The 21,418-nt window shown below is 40.5% G+C and overlaps 1 protein-coding gene across 2 annotated transcripts in view; it reads left to right on the forward strand.

Annotated features, from left to right (window-relative positions):
- The window catches only part of LOC149153498 (uncharacterized), a 425,412-nt gene that overhangs the window by 83,001 nt on the left and 320,993 nt on the right, over nt 1–21,418 (forward strand). For both annotated transcript variants that reach the window (XM_089441366.1, XM_089441367.1), the window contains 2 exons: nt 10,149–10,227; nt 10,334–10,366. In XM_089441366.1, coding sequence (XP_089297492.1) covers nt 10,149–10,227; nt 10,334–10,366 — 112 coding nt within the window. The remainder of the gene's footprint in view (nt 1–10,148; nt 10,228–10,333; nt 10,367–21,418) is intronic.

The following is a 21,418-nucleotide window of genomic DNA, read 5'->3' on the forward strand; positions in this document are numbered from 1 at the left end:
TGGAGAACACACTGAGGGAGACCAGTCAGTTCAATTTCTAGAGCGAGTTTTGCTGAGAAATTGAACCAGTGGTCTGGAGAGCAGTCAGGAGGTGGCAAGTACGAAACAGAGAGATGGGAGATCAGCGTAGAGGCAGACGCAGAGCCAAAGGAAGCCACGCAGAGGCAATGGAGACTGTGCAGAGCCAGAAGGGCCTGCATCATCCATGCAAAGGCTGTAGGAGTGACGCAGAAGGCCAGAGAGGCTGCGTAGAGCCTCAGTAGGCTGACACAAAGGGTTTCAGGCTGACGTAGAGGTCAGTAGGGCCTACACTGGATTCAATGGAACTGCTGGAAATTTGTCTATTTGTGGGTAAGCCAGTTTGGCACCCTGTTGTACTAGAAAATTGCTGAATAATAAAAATCCTCCCTTGCTGCACCGGTATTCCCACATTGGGTTTTTCCGTGGACATTAGTCCAAAATAACTGTGTCAGTGTGTGCGTATGTTTGTTTCTGTATTACGGTGTGATATCTGCAACAATATTTATTTTAATATTTGTTGAAGTAATTTCGTGAATAAATTATGATGAAATAAGTAGGAAAAGTAAATCAGTTGCTGCAGTGATAGAATTTTCACATTTGCTTGTGAGGTAATGGGCGGTATTGTATGGGATTACCGTTATACAGTGGTGGATGATGTTATCTACTACAAAGGAGGATCTATTTCGTTCCCGTATCTAGAATTAAAGAGAAGATCCTCAGAGCTATGCACGACACACCTCTAGTAGGCGTTTGGGTTATTTTAAAACTTGCAGTCATGTGATAGAGAGGTTCTCTTTGAAGGGCCTCAAGGAGGATGTATTGAGATATGAGAAGTGTACAATGTGACAACAGAATAAACCTGAACACATTCACCCAAAAGGATTACTTCAGCATCTTCCTATTACAAAACGAAAGTGGGAGAGTGTATTGATTGACTTTATTACAAATCTGCCCAAAGTACAGGGAAAAGATTGTATCTATGTGGTGGTAGACAAACTAACCAAATTTGGACATTTCTACACGATTTCATTAGATTATTCAACATTGCATGTGGCAAATTCATTTTATAGGGAGTTATTCAGACTGTATGGTCCACCAAAATCCATTGTCAATGACAGGGACAACCATTTTCTTAGCTCTTTTTGGCAAAATATTTTTAGATTGGTGGGCACAAAATTAACACGTAGTACCAGCTACCACCCACAAACTGATGGACAGACAAAAATTGTAAATAAGTGGTTGGAAGAGTATTTACTTAATTATGTGACTGAGCAACAAAAGGCGTTGATTAAGTGGCTGCATTTAGGGGTGTTGGAAAATGTAACTAGTATTGGTCTTCATAATGAAAGATAAGATTAATTATTGAATTTATTTTTTGTTCCTTGATCTGGCATGTTCTTCATGCTCTTTGAGTCAATAAAAGTCAAGAATTTATAATAGGGTCATGTCAAATTATGACATTTGTAAAAGAAAAAGGAAGGAGTTTTATTTTTGTAAATTTGTTGATCAGTCGTCCAAGTTGGCCCTCCTTCTGATAAAGTTGGCTTGTGTGGCTACGCACACTCTCTTGGACATATATATATATATAGGCTACTACTCGACCTCATGCAAAAAAAGCAGTAAGAAGTCAATCAATAACTCAATTCCTGTAATTGATAAAAGGAGCAAAGGTATAAAGAAGTTTGCAATAACAATAAACCAAATCTTCTCGTATGCTCCATGATACAAAATCTTGAAAGATATCTGAAGCAACTGTGCAAAAGTTTTGTGATAAGGAGCCGAAGGTCTGCAGTAAGGAACTGAATGTCTGTAGTAGCCAAGAATCTAAAGGTCTGTGGTAAGGAGCCGAGAAACTGAAGGTCTGTGGTAAGGTTTGCGGTAAGGAACCGAATAACTGAAGGAGCCGAGAGTTTGAAGTCTGAAGGTCTGTGGTAAGGAATTGAGAATTTGTAAGTGGAAGACCGAGAATAGAAGGAAACGATTGTGCAACTGGAAGTTGAAGTATTGTGACAAGAACTTAAAGACTACAAACAGAATTGAAGGTGCTTCTGACTTTGACTTGACCAAACTTCAACTTTGGCTTTGAAGAGAGATGACTTGGAGGAAGTCTTTTTGCCTTGGGTTGAATATCTCATTTTGGATTGATTCAATAAGAAGAGGATTTTTGGGTTTTCCCCTGTGGAGGGGTTTTGCACTGGCTTGAAAGCCTAAATCTCTGTCTCTTTCTTCTTCATGATCTTGAATGAACAATTAGAACAATTGCTTGATGAAAAAGGAACAGTAAATAATAAAAGAAAGAAGTTTAACGATCACAAGTAATTACCAAGTAAGAAAATCTCAATTTCCTTTGATTTTCTAACAAGGGGAATACTGCTATAACACCACCTACCACATGTCTATAGGTATGACTCCTTTCACGGCGTTGTATTGGTATGAAGCCTTATGATTTTTGGAATTGGTTTTTTGAGATAGCAGGGTACCCAAAGCCAAGGATTGGATTCAAGAGAATTAGGATGTCCTCAAAAGCCTTAATGAAAACTTACGGGTTGCCCATAATTGCCAGAAGACATATGCAGATAGGCTGTTTGTGGTTACCTGGACGCACAGGAGGGGGATCATATTGCTGCTCAGATCGCATAGGCAGAGAGTCAAGTTGTTTGTAGGGTTGACCTGCTTAATCGTGGCTGCAAGGTGCCCGGGGGGAGGATCAAGTTGCCATGTGTGACTGTGAGAGGGCCACATTGTTACTAGGTGTGTCGATTTGCTTTCTGTGGGCTGCAAGAGTGCATGCAAGGAAGATTGAGTTGCTGTACTTGGATGTTAGAAGCACAGGAGATTTGCATGGCAGGGGGAGGGGGCAATGGGTTGTTATGGCTGCGTGAGTTTCCAGAAAGGCTGCATTTAGCGAGAGGAAGACAGCGGAGTTATTTTGGTTGGTTCGTGGTTGGCCAAGTGCACAGGAAGGAGGATTGAGTAGCTATTTTGTGGTTGTATAAGGGCACAGGAGGGTCCTGTTGAAGAGGAAAGGGATAGCTGGGTTATAGGGAGTGAATGCATGGACCCAAACGATTGATAAAAGCATCTCTAGCCAGTAGAAGTGACACAACATTGCTGTAGGTGCCATGACACACGTCGAGTTCATTGTTTTGGGGAGCTGAAGGCGCTAACAAGGAGACAACAATCAAGTGTTGAATCTGTGTTAGCAATTTGGGGTTCTTGCAAATTACATAAGATTGAATACAGTCTGAGAGGCTGCGTTAATTTCCAGATCAGGTTAGCAGCTTCAGGTTTCAACACTTAATCAACTAAGGATTTTATCGGGCATGTACATGTAGTCCATTCATTGAAATGAAAATTCAATAGTCCTGCCTATATGTATTCTTTTTATTTGTTATGTTGTGTTTGGAGTAGAATTCATTGCATGCATACAAGAGTTGCAAGAAAATCACAAAAACAATATAAACCACCAAAAAATAAAAAAAACAACTAGGCATGCAAGAAAATTATACCAATTCCAGTCAACAGTTGGCCAAGAACATTGCACATGTGTGGGCAATTAGTGGCTTATTTTGTTTTATTGAGCAATCCTCATGGACACCCTTTCCTTAGACTTGTAGCCATGAACAAATGGAATGCTTTATGAATTCCCCAAAATTGAATGAGATGAGATCCATAACGTAAATAAAATCTTACACAGAGCCAAAAGACCACTCACCTTGTGGCATTCAAACAACCATACCAATATAATAGAGAGGAAGGTGAATGGGGTAGGTGGTCATAATGGTCTGTCCTCTAGTGCATGCGTAACCCTAACATTGGATGTCTAAACCATCTAGAAGTTAAGTTGTTTTTTTATAGAATGGATGACAAAAATAAAGATCCTCGCCTGTTAATAATCATACCTTCTTTTAGCCTAGCCCCTACAATAGGTAGTTTATTAGTGTCCTGATTCTGAGTCCTTAAGGAATGATAGAAGTTTATACCATCACACTACTTAGCCACTTCCATAATCCATTGAACCATCCTCTTTAATCCAAAGGATTGGGAAGTTGAAAGTTGGAGAAGAAATTTGATGATGATAGAAGAATCATGTACTATGGGGATTGTCTTGATTTCATTGACTTGTGCTATTTGTTACCCTTGGAAAGTTGCCAGCACTCCTGCTTCCTTGTCGCAATTTCCCGATACTCAAGTAAAATCGCTTTCCACTTTTCTCCAGGATCAAGGAGTATCACCCCCACACCTGCCACCCTTTGGTCATGTTGATGGTGGATAGCTTGTTTCATTCCATTATCACTGATCTTCTTCCTATTATATGATATGATAAAAATTTATATGTTTGTAATTTCTATATGGTTGATGCTTAAATGATTTATTATTAATCTACCATGGATTACATTTCTAACTTTATATTAATGTAGTATTCATCTAAAAGTAGCACAAATATGCATGTTTTCATGTATTCTGCAACTAAATTGGCATTCTGCATGTATTTTCTGAATATGAAAGTGTTGTATTATATAAAAAACACTGCTGGGATTTTGTTCCCTGGATTTTTTTGGGAAATGGTGCTACCACTCTTGTATCTGCTCTTGCTCCATGCTTTGGCATCTTGGCCATTCGCCTTGACATATGGCTATCACACCACTTAATTGGGGTCATTAACCATATATCTTGACCAAGATTACTTGGAAGCGGGAGCAGGGAGTGACATTTTCAAAATCTCCTGGTTTGGGAGCAAATCGGGAGTGAATTTTTATATAATATATATTTTTATATATTTTGATGCAGATATGTCAACAAAAGCATGTAGAATGATGAATTAGATATAAAAGGCATAAATACATGGATTACACCATATAACATCAATCATCTAGAAGTTATAATCTTCATTAACCAAGTCCACAAGTTACAAGTTCTCATTTATATAGCATGTAAGGGTGCACATAACCAAAATAGCATCGAGTGTAATCCATCTCTGACCTTGAAATACATCAACAAATAGGGCTATAGATGGCCTCTAGCATCCAAAAAAATCATGCTACAACAAATAGGTACATATCATCAAAATCATTGCCTATATTGGGATCTTTGTCATTAATATCACCCTCTAAGCAATTAACATAAGATAGAAAAAATGTAGCATGTCAAGTCAAGATTTTGTTTGAGTGATGGGTACATTTTAAGTAGGGTCATGATAGAGGAGTTCGACAATCAATGTCATTAACATGAAGGTACATAGAGGGCTTGGTGCTCTTGATTAAATATGAATCCCATACACTAGTACATGACAAAATCCAATGGAAATGTTGCAATCCCCCCAATCTTGAAAAACTGATAAGTTCATTGGATTTTGAGTGAAATCTAAAATTCTACTTATTCCATATGAGGTTCTAACCACTCTCAAACATCCTGAATCATTTTATGGTAACATTCTCCTTTATCTTACATTTTCATCCTTTTACTTTAAGAATTTAACATTACCATGAATTGGATATCAATACTAGGGCCATAAGCTTGAATATTCGGCTGCCTTACTAAACAAATCTTGTTTCTTTGATATTTTTTTTGCGTTTGGAACATCTTTGTGACAATTTTTTTTGTAATGAAAAAACCAGAGAGCGATTTTTTTGCGGGAGCGCGACATGAGCGAATTTCGGGAGCGCGCTCCTGAGTCACTCCCATTCGGAGTGTGCTCCCAGAGCAATTCGAAAGGGGGGGGGGAGCCGCTCCCCTACAACCTTGATCGTGAGATAATGTGGTTGGTACAATCTAGATGAGTCTCTCTTATTTATTTAATTATCTTTCATTCTCATTCACCTTTTCCTTGACTATGGCCTTTTTATATTTGCACATTGCTTAATTGCTATTACATTTTTCTCCCTAACATCAACATTTATACATGCTGGTTACAAAGTAGTTTTGGTGTGCAAAGTGGTTGCTAAACTAATTGTGACAGTTCAATGATTAATACCACCATTTCCACCAGTCTCCTTTATATTTATCTAAAGCTATGTTGCATGAAACTTCTAGGAACTCGGCGTTTCGGGATGTACCCATACCCGAAACTCCGAAACTCGACTGAAACTCGACCATAATGTAATCATCTATGAGAGTTAATATAGACTTAGTTTTCCTTCTAAATTGTCATCTATGGGTCTTATTACCTTTTTTTTTGCAAGGTATTGTGTTATTCACTATATATATATATATATATATATAAACATTTATGATGTTTAGACGACGTTTCAACAACATTTCCATTTTTAGGAGGTGACATTTCTAAATGTACCCATTTCGGAAACTCCAAAACGTTTCAGCGCTTCGTGCAGCTTAGATCTAAAGGCAAGAATTATGTTAAGAAGATGAGATTAATTTTAGGTATAAAGAAACAACATTTTAATAGTTCATTTTTAATTCTCAGTACATGCTTAAATCCTATCACTAACCAATGCAGAACATATGATAACATAGATATTCTCACAATGCCCTTCTACAATGAATAGGATTAACTGCATCATGAGACTGTTGAGCAATTGATGTTTGTCTTATCTTAGGCCTAATACCCCAAAGTAACCAAAATTTGCAGTTTTCTGTCATTCTAGTTTTAGAATATAAAAGCTAGTGAGGACACCCATCGTGAACGAAGTGCTGCTTCTAACAATGAAAAGGGAGGCTAGCAATCATGTATTACAAGTCTTGTGCATGATGCTAACTGTTGTCACTCACTGCATTGTGGGTTTCATTTGGTCAATGTTGCCTAAGAGCAGTGAAGTTTGGAGCCACTTTCCCAAGCCACAAAAGATCTCAGAGCTTGATCAAACCCCTCCAGTGCCTAGTGCTCAGAAAGAGTTTTCCAATGGTATATAGAAGTCCAGAAAAGGACTCCTAGATCAGAAGTTAGAGCCTGTTGAAGATTGCCTTGGAAAGCCTCAAAAACCTAGAAAATGGCTAAGTATGAGGGCAATCCCGCATCTCGCAAGTCGGCTGTCACAACAGTTTCGCAGTCACAGAAAACTCCCAAACTTGCAGGGGCCAATCTTGCGATATAATGTGAAATCGTCGGGGGAGCGCTGAAAAAGGTTAACAAAGGAAAGCATGAAAAAACCAAGGTGGGAGACCCCCTCTCTCTCCCCCATTCACGTGGCGCAATCCCGCAATCCCTCACTCCGGCAATCCTGCATCCCGACGGCCCCGCAGTCCCGCAGCTCGGCATATCGGTGGATCGACTGGTTCTAAACTTAAAAGACCTTGCGGGGGCCAATTATGCGGTAATATAATGTAACATCGCTTGGGGAGGCTGAAAAAGTTTAACAAAGGGAACGCGGAACAAAGCAAGAGCGGCCCCCCTTCTCTCTCCTCCACGTGGCGCAACCTTGCACTCTCGGAACCTCACATCTCGGCGACCCCGCAGTCACAACAAACTCCAAAGACTATGCGGGGGCCGATTTGCGATATAGTGTTGCATCGTCGGGGAAGGGCTAAAAAGAGTTAACAAAGGAAAGCATGGAAAAACAAAGGCTGGGCTGGCCCCCTTCTCTCTCCTCCACGTGGCGCAATCCCGCACTCCCTCCATCTCGCAATATCGGCGGATCGACGGGGTTTTCATTCCAGGACAATGCGGGGGCCGATTTTGCGGTGTAGTGTAAAAGTTCCAGGAAAGGCCAAAATTCATTAACAAAGGAAATGCCTGCCAAACCAAGGTGGACGACCCCCTTTCTCTCTCCTCCACATGGCAGTACGGAGGGTGATGTGGCCATATGGGAGACATGTGTGACTCAGTTTCAACATTTTTAGGGGTGAAATGCGGCCATTCCTGGGTGCCACAGGTCACAACTCACAAGGTGACACTGGCACTGATGACGTCACCCCGCAGATCGATGATCACAACTATTAAGGGGAAAAGCTAAAGATAAAAGGCCATCAAGCGTCGGAATGCGGGATTCCAAGTGACAAAGGGAAAAGGCCCCCCCGGATGCGATAAGTTATTATGGCATGATCTATAAAGATCTTGCGTCCGGACTGTCGGCCCGCGCTAAGGAAAAGGGTAAATGGTCCCCCTGTCTTGCTGTGCGATTGTGATGTCTTAGGTGGGCCTAATCCCGCAGATCAACGATCGCAAGTGTTTGGGGAAGAAGCTTAAGGCAAAAGCATGGTAAAGTGCCAATATGCGGGATTTTGCTAAACAAAGGAAAAGGCTCCCAGACACGGGTCTGAAGGCCTTAGCGCCTGAGGGATAAGCCCTTGGTTCCAGCCCCCGGTCATATCAGGAAAGCCACACGAGGGGCTATAATAAAGGGGGCTAAGGGGGGAATAAAAAGTGCCCGTTTCTCCTATTTAGAGGAACAAATCCCGTGCCTACGAGACTGCGCTTTTACACTGGAATGCATATCACCCACTACATCAAGGCACCGATAGTGCAGTACAGAGGTTTAATGGGCAGATGGGCCGACAACTAGAAGACTTAAATGGAGCATGGCACAACATTGGAGCAGTACACGGGACTCAAGAAGATTAATGGCTCAGCATGGAGCCCCATCCCTCTACATAGCAAAAGACCGCCAAGACGGGCACTTACAGTTGACCCAACCCCCACTTCACAGAACAAGGCATCCTAGCAGTAAAGGCAGAAGTGACGGGGTCGGTTGAGCAGAACATGAGGCCATACCGTGAACAAATTACAACTTGAGGCAGAGGCGATCACAGGATGGACACAAAGATTTTCATTTACTTATTTTTGTTATGTAAAATGCCTTCCTTCCAAGGTGACAATTAATTCTGTAATATTTTTGGGCCACAGAGCCATTCATGATTGATACAACTAGTCGACCTGAAAGCTGAATCTAGACCATAGATATTTTTGTTGTAATGTATGTTCTGGCTCCCCTCTCCAGATAAATAGGGGAAAGTAAGACTTAGAAAAGGTTCATAAATTCTATAGAAAAGACTACATGCCATTTTCAGACTATTTTTTCTTTGTAACCCAAATCCTTTTCAGAATGTCAAGGATATGGTGGTGATTCCCCCTTCAAGTATTACAATATGCGTTTCTTTTGTTAAACCTCATTTTATGTTCATCTTTCCTCTCTGTATTCATGCTAATTATAGTTGCTAGAAATGTTTCAAGCTTCCTGGTAGATTTATTTGTATTGATATGTGAATGCAAGTGCCTGTAATTATATCAAAGATTCACTTGTCTCAATACTGTTGATGCATATACCTATGTGTGTTATTGAAATCATATCTTTAAATCTTCAACACATGAATCATAGCATTCCGCCCCTCCACCCATTATTTCTGCTTGTAACTCAAATAAGTATAGGAATCCTTAATGCCTTAAGCTCTATTTGTTAAGTGTAGAATGCTTGAAGCCTTATGCTCTATGTGATGAGTTACTTCTTCTCTTTGTCCTCTCTCATATGCTCTGCAAAAGCTTATTAAGCTGTAAGCCCTTGAATTACTCGACCTCTGCTATTTTCGTGCATATTTCTGAGATCTGAACTTGTGAAGAAATACCAGAAATCCATGTCTTATTTCTTTGGATAAATGAACCAACCCATTTCATATATATGTAACTATAGAACATAAGTGATGTCTCGAGTTTCCTGTAAATCATTTGAGACACACCAATCTAGATGTGCTCAGACAATGGTCTTGTAAGCAATCCAAGGCTGTCTCTGGGAGCTACAACACTAACTATGCATTTTGCATCATGCCTTGGAGTAAATAAAACTTTACTACCACCTCAATGCAATCTCTGTATTTTCTCACTTTTGGTATTCTATTGTATGCTATTTACATTCAACTCATCCTGTGGAGAAATACTGACATAACAGTTTAGTATAACTACTTTACACTTGCTTTAATATTAGTTCTCCCTTTTATGAAGAAATGCTCTTCAATTTGCATAGCATAATGTAATCATGTTAAGACATCTTGTTTGTACTCTATGTTAAGGTGTCTTGTTTGTACTTGAATTATAAGGCTAGTGTTTTCTTGTGTAGTTTTCACAAAAATGCTTTTAATGTGATCCGTGTATTCTCACTAAAATTTATTTTCTATTGTAGGATGCTTAATTCTACTGAACTATCTATTTATAGTGTAACAAATACTCATTTTCCTGTCAGGGAGTTTATTTGGCATCGGTAACGAATATTGGATGCTTATCTGTGCATGATTACGAAACCCTTTATTGCAAGAGCACAAGTTAAGTTTAAATATCTCTTTTTCATGCTTTAATAGCCACAACTCTTTTCATTCGGAATCATAGTAAGAATGAATTCTTTTTGACGCTTTTGTGAATGTGACATAGGCAATCAAATAAAGCATGGAAGAAAAGAAAAAGGTATTGCAAAACTTTTTCCCTATATTTTTAAGTTTTTGTTTAAATCCTTTATATGAAAAACCTTAATATATAAGACCAAGTTATTGAATTCGTATGTCCATCATGTTTTTTCCACTACTGTCGCTAATAGAAAATGTTTTGATTGATAAGATTGTGAGAAAATACGCTCATAAATTAAGCTAGAGTTAAGAAATACCTTGTAATAATTTTGTCAAACACTTCGTCGACACACAAGTAATTGTTCCAATAAAAATTACTTAGACACAACTCATCAAACAAAGAACTGAGTTTTTTGAACAGCAACACAGAAGACAATAGCAAACTCATCAACAAAACCTAGAATTTTTTGACAAAATGTCCCTGGAAAAACCTCGGAGGAAAAACCAGTACAAGAGTGAGATTTTATTATTCTTTGAGCTCTCAGAAAATTCTTTACAACAGAGAAATTCAACAACTTATCTCAACCAATTAGCAGCCCTTTTTCGCGAAATTTGTGCCACAAACGCTCCTCGAGTTTTGTGCAAAACTCTGCCCAGAATTCGCACAACTGTACAGCCAGCTAGAGCATTAAATATAGCAGCTCCTCCTCGATTTTTGTGCCCAAAAAACAGCTCAAATCTGCCTTGAAATACATGCCAAGCCAACTCTGAAATCTGTCTCAATCTCTATGCATGAACAACAGACAAAATGGATTGTACGACCTGCAATAAATGCATTGTACAGTCTGATTTAGTGCTCCTGTACATTCCTCTCAGGCTGGTACCTCTTCCTTGATTTGCATGCCATTTTTTCTTGAAAATTTGTGCTCATCTGCCTTGGAATGTGTGCCTTGTTGTCTTCACCTTCTCCTCAGCCTGACCTCTACTCTTGGTCTCTTGTGTCTTTCACACAATTGAAAAATGAGATCTCCTTGGGATTCACGCCACTTAAGAAGCCAAATGGGTGTGTCTCTTGACCTTTCAACTAGCCTCCAAGATCAATAGCTGAGATTTGATCTTAGCCCCTCATGATCTAAGGACTGCATTTTAATATTTCATTGACTTCACTGAAAGTGCACTTTATCTCATAACATTATATCTCATGAAGTTAATTTATTTCCGAAGTCACTTTAGGATATTCTCCCACATGCTAACCCTAAGCTAATGTGGAAGACACTTATCCTAGCTAATTTTAGCACTCCTTAGCGAGGGAAGTGTTTTTCACCACTCCCATACTGTCCCTGAATAATACAAATCTTACCTTCATAAGGGATTTCGTGAGAATGTTCGCAACTTGTGCATCAGTGGAAATGCATCTCAACTTCATTGCTCCTCTCTGGGCATGGTCTTTGATGAAATGGCATCTAATGTCCATATGTTTGGATCGATCATGAAATACTGGATTATTCAAGAGTTTGATGAAACTCTGATCAACACAGTAAATCGTGGTGGCCTCCAATCGCTGATTAAGTAGACCCACCAATAGATTGTGAAGCCAAATGGCCTCACAACTCATCAGACTGGCTACCATGTATTCTGCCTCTACATAACCCAGTGTGACTGACTTCTGTTTCTGACTGAACCAAGACACAATTGTTGAGCCCAAACTGAAATAACACCCGTAAGTGCTCTTCCTGTTCACTTCACTGCCTGCTAGCCCAATCAGAATATGTGTAGCCAACTAGGTGGATTCCATCCCCTCGCACATAGTCCAGTCCATAGTCCACTGTAGCCTGCATGTATCACAACTCATGTTTTGCTACAGTCAAATGCACTCTCCTAGGCTGCACTAGATATCGACTGAGAGTGTTAACAATAAAACACAAGTCTGGCCTGGTGTTGACCAAATAATTCAACGACCCGATGCGATGATGATATAAAGTGGGGTCCACTACCTTTCCCTTAGAAGTTCTAAGCTTCTAGAAGCTGGTGATCATCGGTGTAGCCATCGGCTTGCAACCCTCCATCCTACATCTCCTTAGAATATTAACTACATACTTGCCCTGTCCCAGAAAGATATACCCATAGTGCATCAACCCCAAGTCCATCTCGAGCTCTACTGCTAAGTTCCTCTTGCAGTCTTCTATGAGCCCTGGTGACCCAGTAAAAAATAGATCACCCACATACAAAACGAGAATGAGTGGTTCACCTCTAACCTTGAGATGGTAGAGGTTCGAATTTTGCCTCATTCTTCACGAAGCCCATCTCCTACAAGTAGCTATCAATCTGATCATACCAAGCTATGGGAGCTTGATTGAGTCCATATAGCGCTCTCTTCAACCTGCATACGTGGGTATCCCTCCCATGCATCTCAAAATCCTCTGACTGTTTAATGTACACCTCTTTTTGTATAACTTCGCTCAGGAACATCGTCTTGACATCCATCTGATGGATTTGCCATCCCATCCATGCTGTAAGCGAGATTATGACCCTAATGGAAGAATAATTGGCCATGGGAGCAAAGATCTCCTTATAATCTATTCACTGTTTCTGAGAGAACCCCTTGGCGATGAACCTAGCCTTGAACTTTTCTACACTACCATCTACTGTGAAAATTCCTAGATTTGAAGGAACCCCTATTGCAGCAAATCTGAATCTACTTCACCTACTTGATTTTTAAATCATAAAGTTATTCTTCTAAATATTGAAGAAAATTACTTCTGCAGCCTACACTAATTAAATATTTGATCTCATGAAACAGAAAACAAAGCAAAGAACAAGATACATAGGACACACTTATTTTTGGACACAATAGTCCCCGGAAAAACCCAATGTGGGAAAATCGGTGCAACAGTTATGAGGGTTTATTATTATGCAGGAGAAATATTTGAATACAACTCTAGGATGCTCATCTAGCAATCCTTTACAAAGAAAATACTACTTGAAAATCTAAGTGAGTTTTACCTCACTTCACTCGACAGAATTCCGGTTGATTTGACACAAGACTAGCTAACCCCAGCTACTTTTGCACTGGCTCTGCATCAACCCTGCGTCACCTTCTCTGCCCTCTGCGTCAACTCTCCTGTTGTTCCGACAGTTTCGATAGTTTTGGATTCTGCGTGATAGGTAGTTTTTCTGCGTCATCTCTCCCGGCTACTGTGCTGCCTCTGCGTCAGCTCTCTCGACTGTTACAACAGTGCCCGATAGTTCTAGCAATTCCTGTCAATTTTGGTTGTTCCGACAGTTCTGGATTTTGCGTGACAAGTAGCTTTTCTGCGTCAGCTCTCCTAGCGACTACGCTGCCTCTCTGCAAGCTCTCTCCGCCTATCTGTTCTGTATTTTTCGGAAAGTCCTTCTCCCGGATTCTCTCTGCCCCTCAGGTGCAAGATCTCCCTAATCGATTTTCGTCCTGAGAACTTCTCACCTCAGAAAGTCGATTTTCTCAATCTCTCTGTGTGTTTTTAAATGAATCCCAAGCTTCCATTTTATACTTTTCCTGTTGAGTCTTCAACAACCGAGATTAAGTCTCTAATCAATGGCTAAGATTAAAACATGACTTGATCTGCCTTCTAGATCATTCTCACCAATATTTTGATTAATACCCATTAATATTTTAATTTCCCTAAGTTTAGACTTAGGAAGTCCATTAAAAATATTAATTATTTTAATAAAATACAACCTGGGTGGAATTTCACCAAACGGTTTCTGGGTTCTTTAGAACTCATGTGCCTTAGCCTCTCTACCAATGTTCAAGGTTTGTGCACTTCCGATGCTACCAAAAACTAACACTCCCTCTTAGCGAGGAAAGCGCTCTAGCAACAATGTCCACTTGCATGCTGCTCTGTTTCTGAAGCACCTCTTTTCTGCACTGCTGTTGCCACCAACGCTGCGCTGTTGTTGCTACTGTATTGCTGCCCATGACACTGCCATTGCCACTGCTGCTTCTGTGCTACAACTCCCTCTAAAAGGCTGCATCTACTATTTTGCTAGCATTGCCACTGTGCCAACTGCACTGTGTCCAACCTTGCTTTGCACTGATCAGTCCCTGGTCCCCAGCGACTGCATCTGTCCTCCAAACACTCCACTGCATCATCTGACACTAAGTCCATCTAGCTACCGCTAAATCTTGGGCGCTCGTAGCAAGGAATTGATCCAAGAGGTGGACTCCTCAAGGATCTTGCCCACATGTAGTCCTCCCGACTACAACTCAATATCGCCCATCACCCCCCTGTAGATGCATGGGCACTCATGGCAAACTCATCCTCGTCAATATTTGCTGAAGTAGCTTTAGGATCATGTTTCTCATCCTTGTCCTTTTTCTTCAAAGGACATTAGGATGCATAGTGGCCCAACTTGTCACAACTGAAACATTTCACCTTCGAAATGTCCTTCTTTCGCTTCGGCTTTTGCTATCCCTTAGATGCTAGAGCTGCGTTCTCCTTCTCTTCCTTTGTCTTTGTGCCACTTCCATTGCTGCCACTGAGGTTGACCTTCCCTAGGTCCCTCCTTAACTCCTGTTGAAGAACCGCCCACATCTCCTCCCATGAAGGTAGTTTTTCTCTGCCCAATATGCTTTGGACGAAAGCTTGCCATTCATCCGAGACTCCATTCAGGGTTATCCTCACATCGCGGTTGGCTGAGGAGTGGACCCCAGTGTAGCAAGCTAGTCTCTAGTGTCCTGAAGACGCTGAAGATAGAGGTTCATCCCTTCTCCTTTCTGCATCAAAATTTGCCTGAAACAGTTCACCTTCAAAATGTCCTTCTTTCACTTTGGCTTCTGCTGTCTCTTCGATGCTAGAGTTGTGTTCTCCTCCTCCTCCTTCATCTTTGTGCCACTCTCACTACTGCCACTGAGGTTGACCTGCACTAGGTCCCTCCTTAACTCTTCCTGTTGAAGATCCGCCCACATCTCCTCCGATGAAGGTAGTTTTTCTCTGCCCTATATGCTTTGGACTAAAACTTGCCATTCATTTGAGACTCCATTCAGGGTTATCCTCACCATCGCGGTTGGCTGAGGAGTGGACCTCACTACAACAAGCTGGTCTCTAGTGTCCTGAAGACGCTGAAGATAGAGGTTCAACCCTTTTCCTTTCTGCATCAAAGTCCGCTGCAAGTTCTACTCCAAATACATCTTTCGCTGTTCGAAAGAGCCTTCATATGGAGAAGACAAGACTTTCCACATCTCTCGGGCTCTAGCCTTTCCTTGCAAGTGTGAGACCACATGATCTCGAACTCCATCGAGAATGAGCCTCTTTGTCTTCCCCTGCTCGGCCTTGTACTTCTTCTTTTGATCGTTGTTAGAAGGAACAACTACAACACTATTGACGTAGCCCTCGAGATCATGTTCCTCCAGAACATCTAAGATTATGGTATTCCATGTGACATAGTTGGAGGCTCTTTCCAACCTGTCTTGATCTCTGAGCCCATGCGATGCTATGTCACCCAACTGTCGAACTGATTTCTCTAATCACTGCTCAGCAAGTGAGAAATTTGAACTTTCTGGCGGAAAGTTCTCTGAGGAGAAAATTCCCCTTCTACGTGTCTTCGTTCTTTTCCAGTGGATTTCTGCGTCGGTAGAAAATGTGCCCTTCAAGCACTGCACTGAGGCTCTACATCACTCCCTGCAAACTCACGAATTGGGAATCGTACCCCTTTGTCGTCTCACTTAAAGAGAGATTTCCTTGGATTTGCTTCTTGGCAAGGACCGCGCAATCCCTTCAAGGGGATTCGAATTGTTGCCAAGTGCAACTTTCAGCCTCACTGCTCAGCACTGGATCTGCTCTTCCCGTTTCAAAATCAATCCTCTGATACCATGTGAAAATTTCTAGACTTGAAGGTACCCCTACTGCAGCAAATCTGAATCTACTTCATCTGCTTGATTTTCAAGTTACATTCATCAAGTTATTCTTCTGAATACTGAAGCAAATTACTTTTGCAGCCTACGCTAATTAAATATTTGATCTCATGAAATAGAAAACAGAGCAAAGAACAAGATACATAGAACACACTTATTTTTGGACACAATAGTCCCCGGAAAAACCCAATGCGGGAAAACCGTGCGGCAGTTCTGAGGGTTTATTATTATGCAGGGGAAATATCTGAATACAACTCTACGATGGTCATCTAGCAATCCTTTACAGAGAAAATACTGGCAGAAAATATGAGTGAGTTTTACCTCACTTCACTCGACAGAATTCCGGCTGATCGGGCATAAGACTGGCTAACCTCGACTATTTTTGCGCTAGCTCTGCGTCAGCCCTGCATCACCTTCTTTGCCCTTTGCGTCAGCTATCCCGGCTGTTTTGGCAATTCCCGCAATTCCCGGCAATTCCGGCAATCCCCAACAGTTCTGGCAGTTCTGCGTGATAGACAAATTTTCTGCATCAACTCTCCCAGCTACTGCGCTGCCTCTGCGTCAACTCTCCTGGCAGTTCCAACAGTTCTCGGCAGTTCCAACAGTTCCCAACAGTTTCCGCTGTTCCGGCAGTTTTGGATTCTACGTGTCAGGCAACTTTTCTGCGTCAGTTCTCCCGACTACTGCGCTGCCTCTCTACAAGCTCTCTTCGCCTCTCTGTTCTGTATTTTCCGGAAAGTCCTTCTCCCAGATTCTCTCTGCCCCTCAGTTGCAAGATCTCCCCAATCGATTTTTCTCCTGAGAACTTCTCACTTCAGAAAATCGATTTCCTCAATCTCTTTGTGTGTTTTCAAATGAACCGCAAGCCTCCATTTTATACTTTTCCTATTGAGTCTTCAACGACCGAGATTAAGTCTCTAATCAACGACTAAGATTAAAACATGACTTGATCTGCCTTCTAGATCATTCTCACCCACATTTTGATTAATACCCATTAATATTTTAATTTACCTAAGTTTAGACTTATTTACTCCATTAAAATATTAATTAATTTAATAAAATACAATCTGGGTGGAATTTCACCAAACGTTTTATGGGTTCATTAGAACTTATGTGCCTTAGCCTCTCTACCAATTTTGAAGGTTAGAGCACTTCCGATGCTACCAAAAACTAACATCTACAATGTGCTTGATATTGTAGATCTAGAGGAAACCAACCATTGCTCTGTCCAACGTTCTAGGCACCACCCCCCAAACTTCATTCAACATGATGGAGTTGTTGTAATGACAATCTCAAATTACGGATAGAACATTATTATTAGCATGCATACGAGACATGCATATGATAGTTACATATGCATACATCACATGTACTGTACTAATATACGTACTAACTAATTATGAAAAATGTCCAAGTATAGGGTAATGAATAAATTATGGAAGTACTGAGTAAATACTTAAGTCATTAGAATATAATGAATGTTTTGAGTAGGGGTACTTAATGTAGGTATCACCATCATAATATATAACTAGAATATATCATACAAATAAAAGGTAAATACAATGGATTATATAAAATGAAAGGTAAATACAATAGATTATACAAAATAAAATGGAACATAATATACATTGTATAAAAAGGGAATCATAATATCTATATTAATTTGTTACACAAACCAAAAGAAATTATATATATATATATATATATATATATATATATGATATTAAGTAAAAAGAAACCATATTATAGGCATTATATAATCAAAAGAAAATATAATAAAAAGTTTAAGGGGAAATATAACTCAAACAGGATATCTAAAGTAAAGACTCGGTTGTCAACCAAAGGCGACGACGTCAAATCAATTAACCCAATTATTTTAAATACATTTCATGAGGCATTCAATATATATATATATATATATATACACACACACACACAACTTAATACAAAGAAGGCAGGGGGACTAAAAGTTAGAAAGGATAACCAGGTGGCAAGTAGTGGAGAAGGGCCGAGAAGGTTGTATGCATGAATGGTGGAGAGACAAGGGCAGTGAAGAGAGAAAGGACCTGGTGCTTGTATAAATAGAGGAAGGGGGTTATTAAAAAAGGGAGTTGTTTTGATTTTTACAGAGACAGAGTAGAAATTCTAACAGTCACAGACAAAGAGGGATATTGAGCTTGATTGTTCTTGGAGTTTTGGGCACAGGGGCTAGAAGATCTCTATTTGAAGTCTTTTGGATCTGGGGACCGTATAGGTAGACCCCAAATAGGCTGGGAGGAAAAAGGGCGATTTGGTAATGGGAGCGGGAGCCACAATGGGTCAAAAACATCTTCAAACAAAGAGTTCCAGGTAAGTATTCACTAGCAAATTGATAAATTTTGCTTTAGAATGTTACTGTCTGGATTGACAAATTTAGGGTACAATTCTAGATTTTGGTTAATTGTTAAAAATGAATTTCACATTATATAGTTGACAAATGGTAATGGGAGCGGGAGCCACAATGGGTCAAAAACATCTTCAAACAAAGAGTTCCAGGTAAGTATTCACTAGCAAATTGATAAATTTTGCTTTAGAATGTTACTGTCTGGATTGACAAATTTAGGGTACAATTCTAGATTTTGGTTAATTGTTAAAAATGAATTTCACATTATATAGTTGACAAATCACATAACCTTCAATGGAAGGAATTGCTGGTATTAGACGAAGGAACCATTTCGGTCGAACCATTACGTATACTGGAACATAGGGTTCGACAACTCAGGAATCGCTTGCCAGACAAAGTTAAGGTCTAGTGGGACAAATATAGTCCTGGATCGACTACCTGGGAAAATATAAATACCATATGCCAGAAATACCCCAACTTATTTTGATTTTGAAGCACTTAAAACCTTATTTGTATATCTTTACTTTATTTTGGCGAGATACTTGAGATTATGATTTTGAACTATTCTATAACTATGAAAGATTTCTTGTAAGAATAATTTCAAATTATTTGCTTAACATTGTTGGTACATGGATACCAATATAAAATATGTTATTTGCTTAACATTGCCAGTACATGGATACTAGAATGAAGTCTATTATTTTCTTAACATTGCTAGTACATGATACTAATATGAATTATGAATTATGTTATAGATGTGATAGAAAAAGAATGACTACACTTGACTACTTAATATGAAAACGAATTTATAGATGCATTGGCTAAACATAGCCAAATATATTATATGAACTCAAAGATCAATATCGTAGATAACAACACATTTGGAATGCGTAGAAACTATTGTGAATACAAATTGTTTCGAATATTTTGATGCATATGCTATAATGTGTAGACAAGTGTTTGCATTGCAGATAGTATCATTACCAAACTGAACACGTGATGACAAAACTCCAAGAACAATTGAGACTCAATGAGATTCCATGATAAGGTGTTGACCTTGGTCCTACTAGGAGGGGTGGAGGTGCTGCCCATCGTTTATCCTTCAAAACCTAGAGTCATGGGAGGACTGTGCGAGACATGCTCCCCTAGACGTGTGATGATGACTGCTGTATGCCCACTGGGAAATCGGGTCGACGCTGTCATCCTTGATGTCTATGAATGTTTATCTTTGTATAGCTGACGCCATGGCATATTCTAGTAGCGGATGGATAGGATGAGAGTGGAAGATATTAGGAAGGATAGGATGATTCTAGGATAGCTTGAGCATGGCATGACTATTAAGGTTATAAACTGTTAATTTTAGGTATGTTCTATGCTTAGAGCAATTTATTTCAATTTTCACAGTTAGCTCAATATCTTTTCCAGATTAACAATCACATCAGCATTAAAGTAAATTGCAGATAGAACATAAACATAGATCGCAGAAGCCAAGCAAAGACAAGAGGACACAAGATGTGGCGCTAGCGAGGGACAAACCCCAATGTGGGGAAACCCTTGATCAATTCTTCTTATATGTTCTTCAATAGTTTAGCAGAGAGAGAGAGATAGTACATATATAATAGAAGTCAACACGTTGACTTATCTAAATAAGAGCATAGATCATCTCTAAGAAGATGATACATGAGGTAGTTGAACTTAGTTGAAGACGTGCTGCTTCAACTGATTCTCCAAGGTGACTCCATTGCCTTGCTGCACCCATCATTGTGCTGCTCCTCATCATCATGCTGCACCTCACTGTGCTGCACCATGTTGCACCCATCATCACTATGCTGCATCTCATCATGCTTCACCAATCATGACTGTACCCATCACTGTACTGCATCATGTGCCATTGCTGCACCATGTTGCCATACTGTTGTCCCATGTGGTAGCTGCACCATGCTTGTCACCATGTGCTTGTTGCACCTTGCTTATCATGCTGCTCCATTGTGTTTGCAACACCGTGCTTGCTGCTGTCCCATTGTAGCATTGCTGTACCATGTCATAGCTTGCTGTCCCAAGTACCATGCCCCAACAAGCACCATGTCCTTGCTGTCCCATCTACCATGCTCCACCATGATTGCATTTGCTGCACCTTACTGTTGCTGCTGTCCCGTTGTGCCATCATGTGCTTGCTGCACCATTGTTGCTATCCCATTGTAACCTACAACAATCCAACAAGCATCATAGCCTTGTTGTCCCATTTACCATGCTGTCATACTACTAGCACTGCTGTCCCATTGTTAGTGACATTGCTATTCCATGTTTGCCATACTGCTGTCATACTATTCCATGTATTCTGGGCAGCCTTTATCATCAACAATCTTCACACTTTGGCATGCTGCTCCAACCTTGTTTGTTAGTGCACATTGCTGCTGTCCTATTGTTGCTGCTGTTCCATTGTGCTGCTGTCCCATTGTCGCTGTTGTGACTGCACCCAACACACAACAAGACTAGCTCTCTAGCGGCCAGCCTTGAAGAGGCTCCTCCCATGCCACGTTATCCTTTCAATGCAGCCATGGAATAACTCCAACAACTTGCTATGGCCTGCGACCTAGCTTGCTGTAGCTTTCAACCTCCTCAACGTGCCCAAACAGCCACTCAAATTCCAGCGTTTTGCTTCCCTCTACTAAGCCTAGTAGCCTGCCCTCTCGGCCCTAGATCCTTGGCCCTCCATCCATCAATTCGATCACTTGAAGTGGCCTGCGGCTAGGGCTTCATAGTAGCCCTCCTCGACTGTAGCTAGGGCTTGTAGAGACCAGCGTATAGGGCAGTATGTAGGCTTCCTTCTTGACTGTGTCTAGGGCTTGTAGAGACCAGCGTATAGGGCAGCGTTGATCCGTTAATGAAAAAAGTAT

This window comes from Pinus tabuliformis, chromosome 9, assembly GCF_031772625.1.
Source record: "Pinus tabuliformis cultivar Carrire ecotype Pingquan chromosome 9, CPIR1, whole genome shotgun sequence".
Classification (NCBI taxonomy): domain Eukaryota; kingdom Viridiplantae; phylum Streptophyta; class Pinopsida; order Pinales; family Pinaceae; genus Pinus; species Pinus tabuliformis.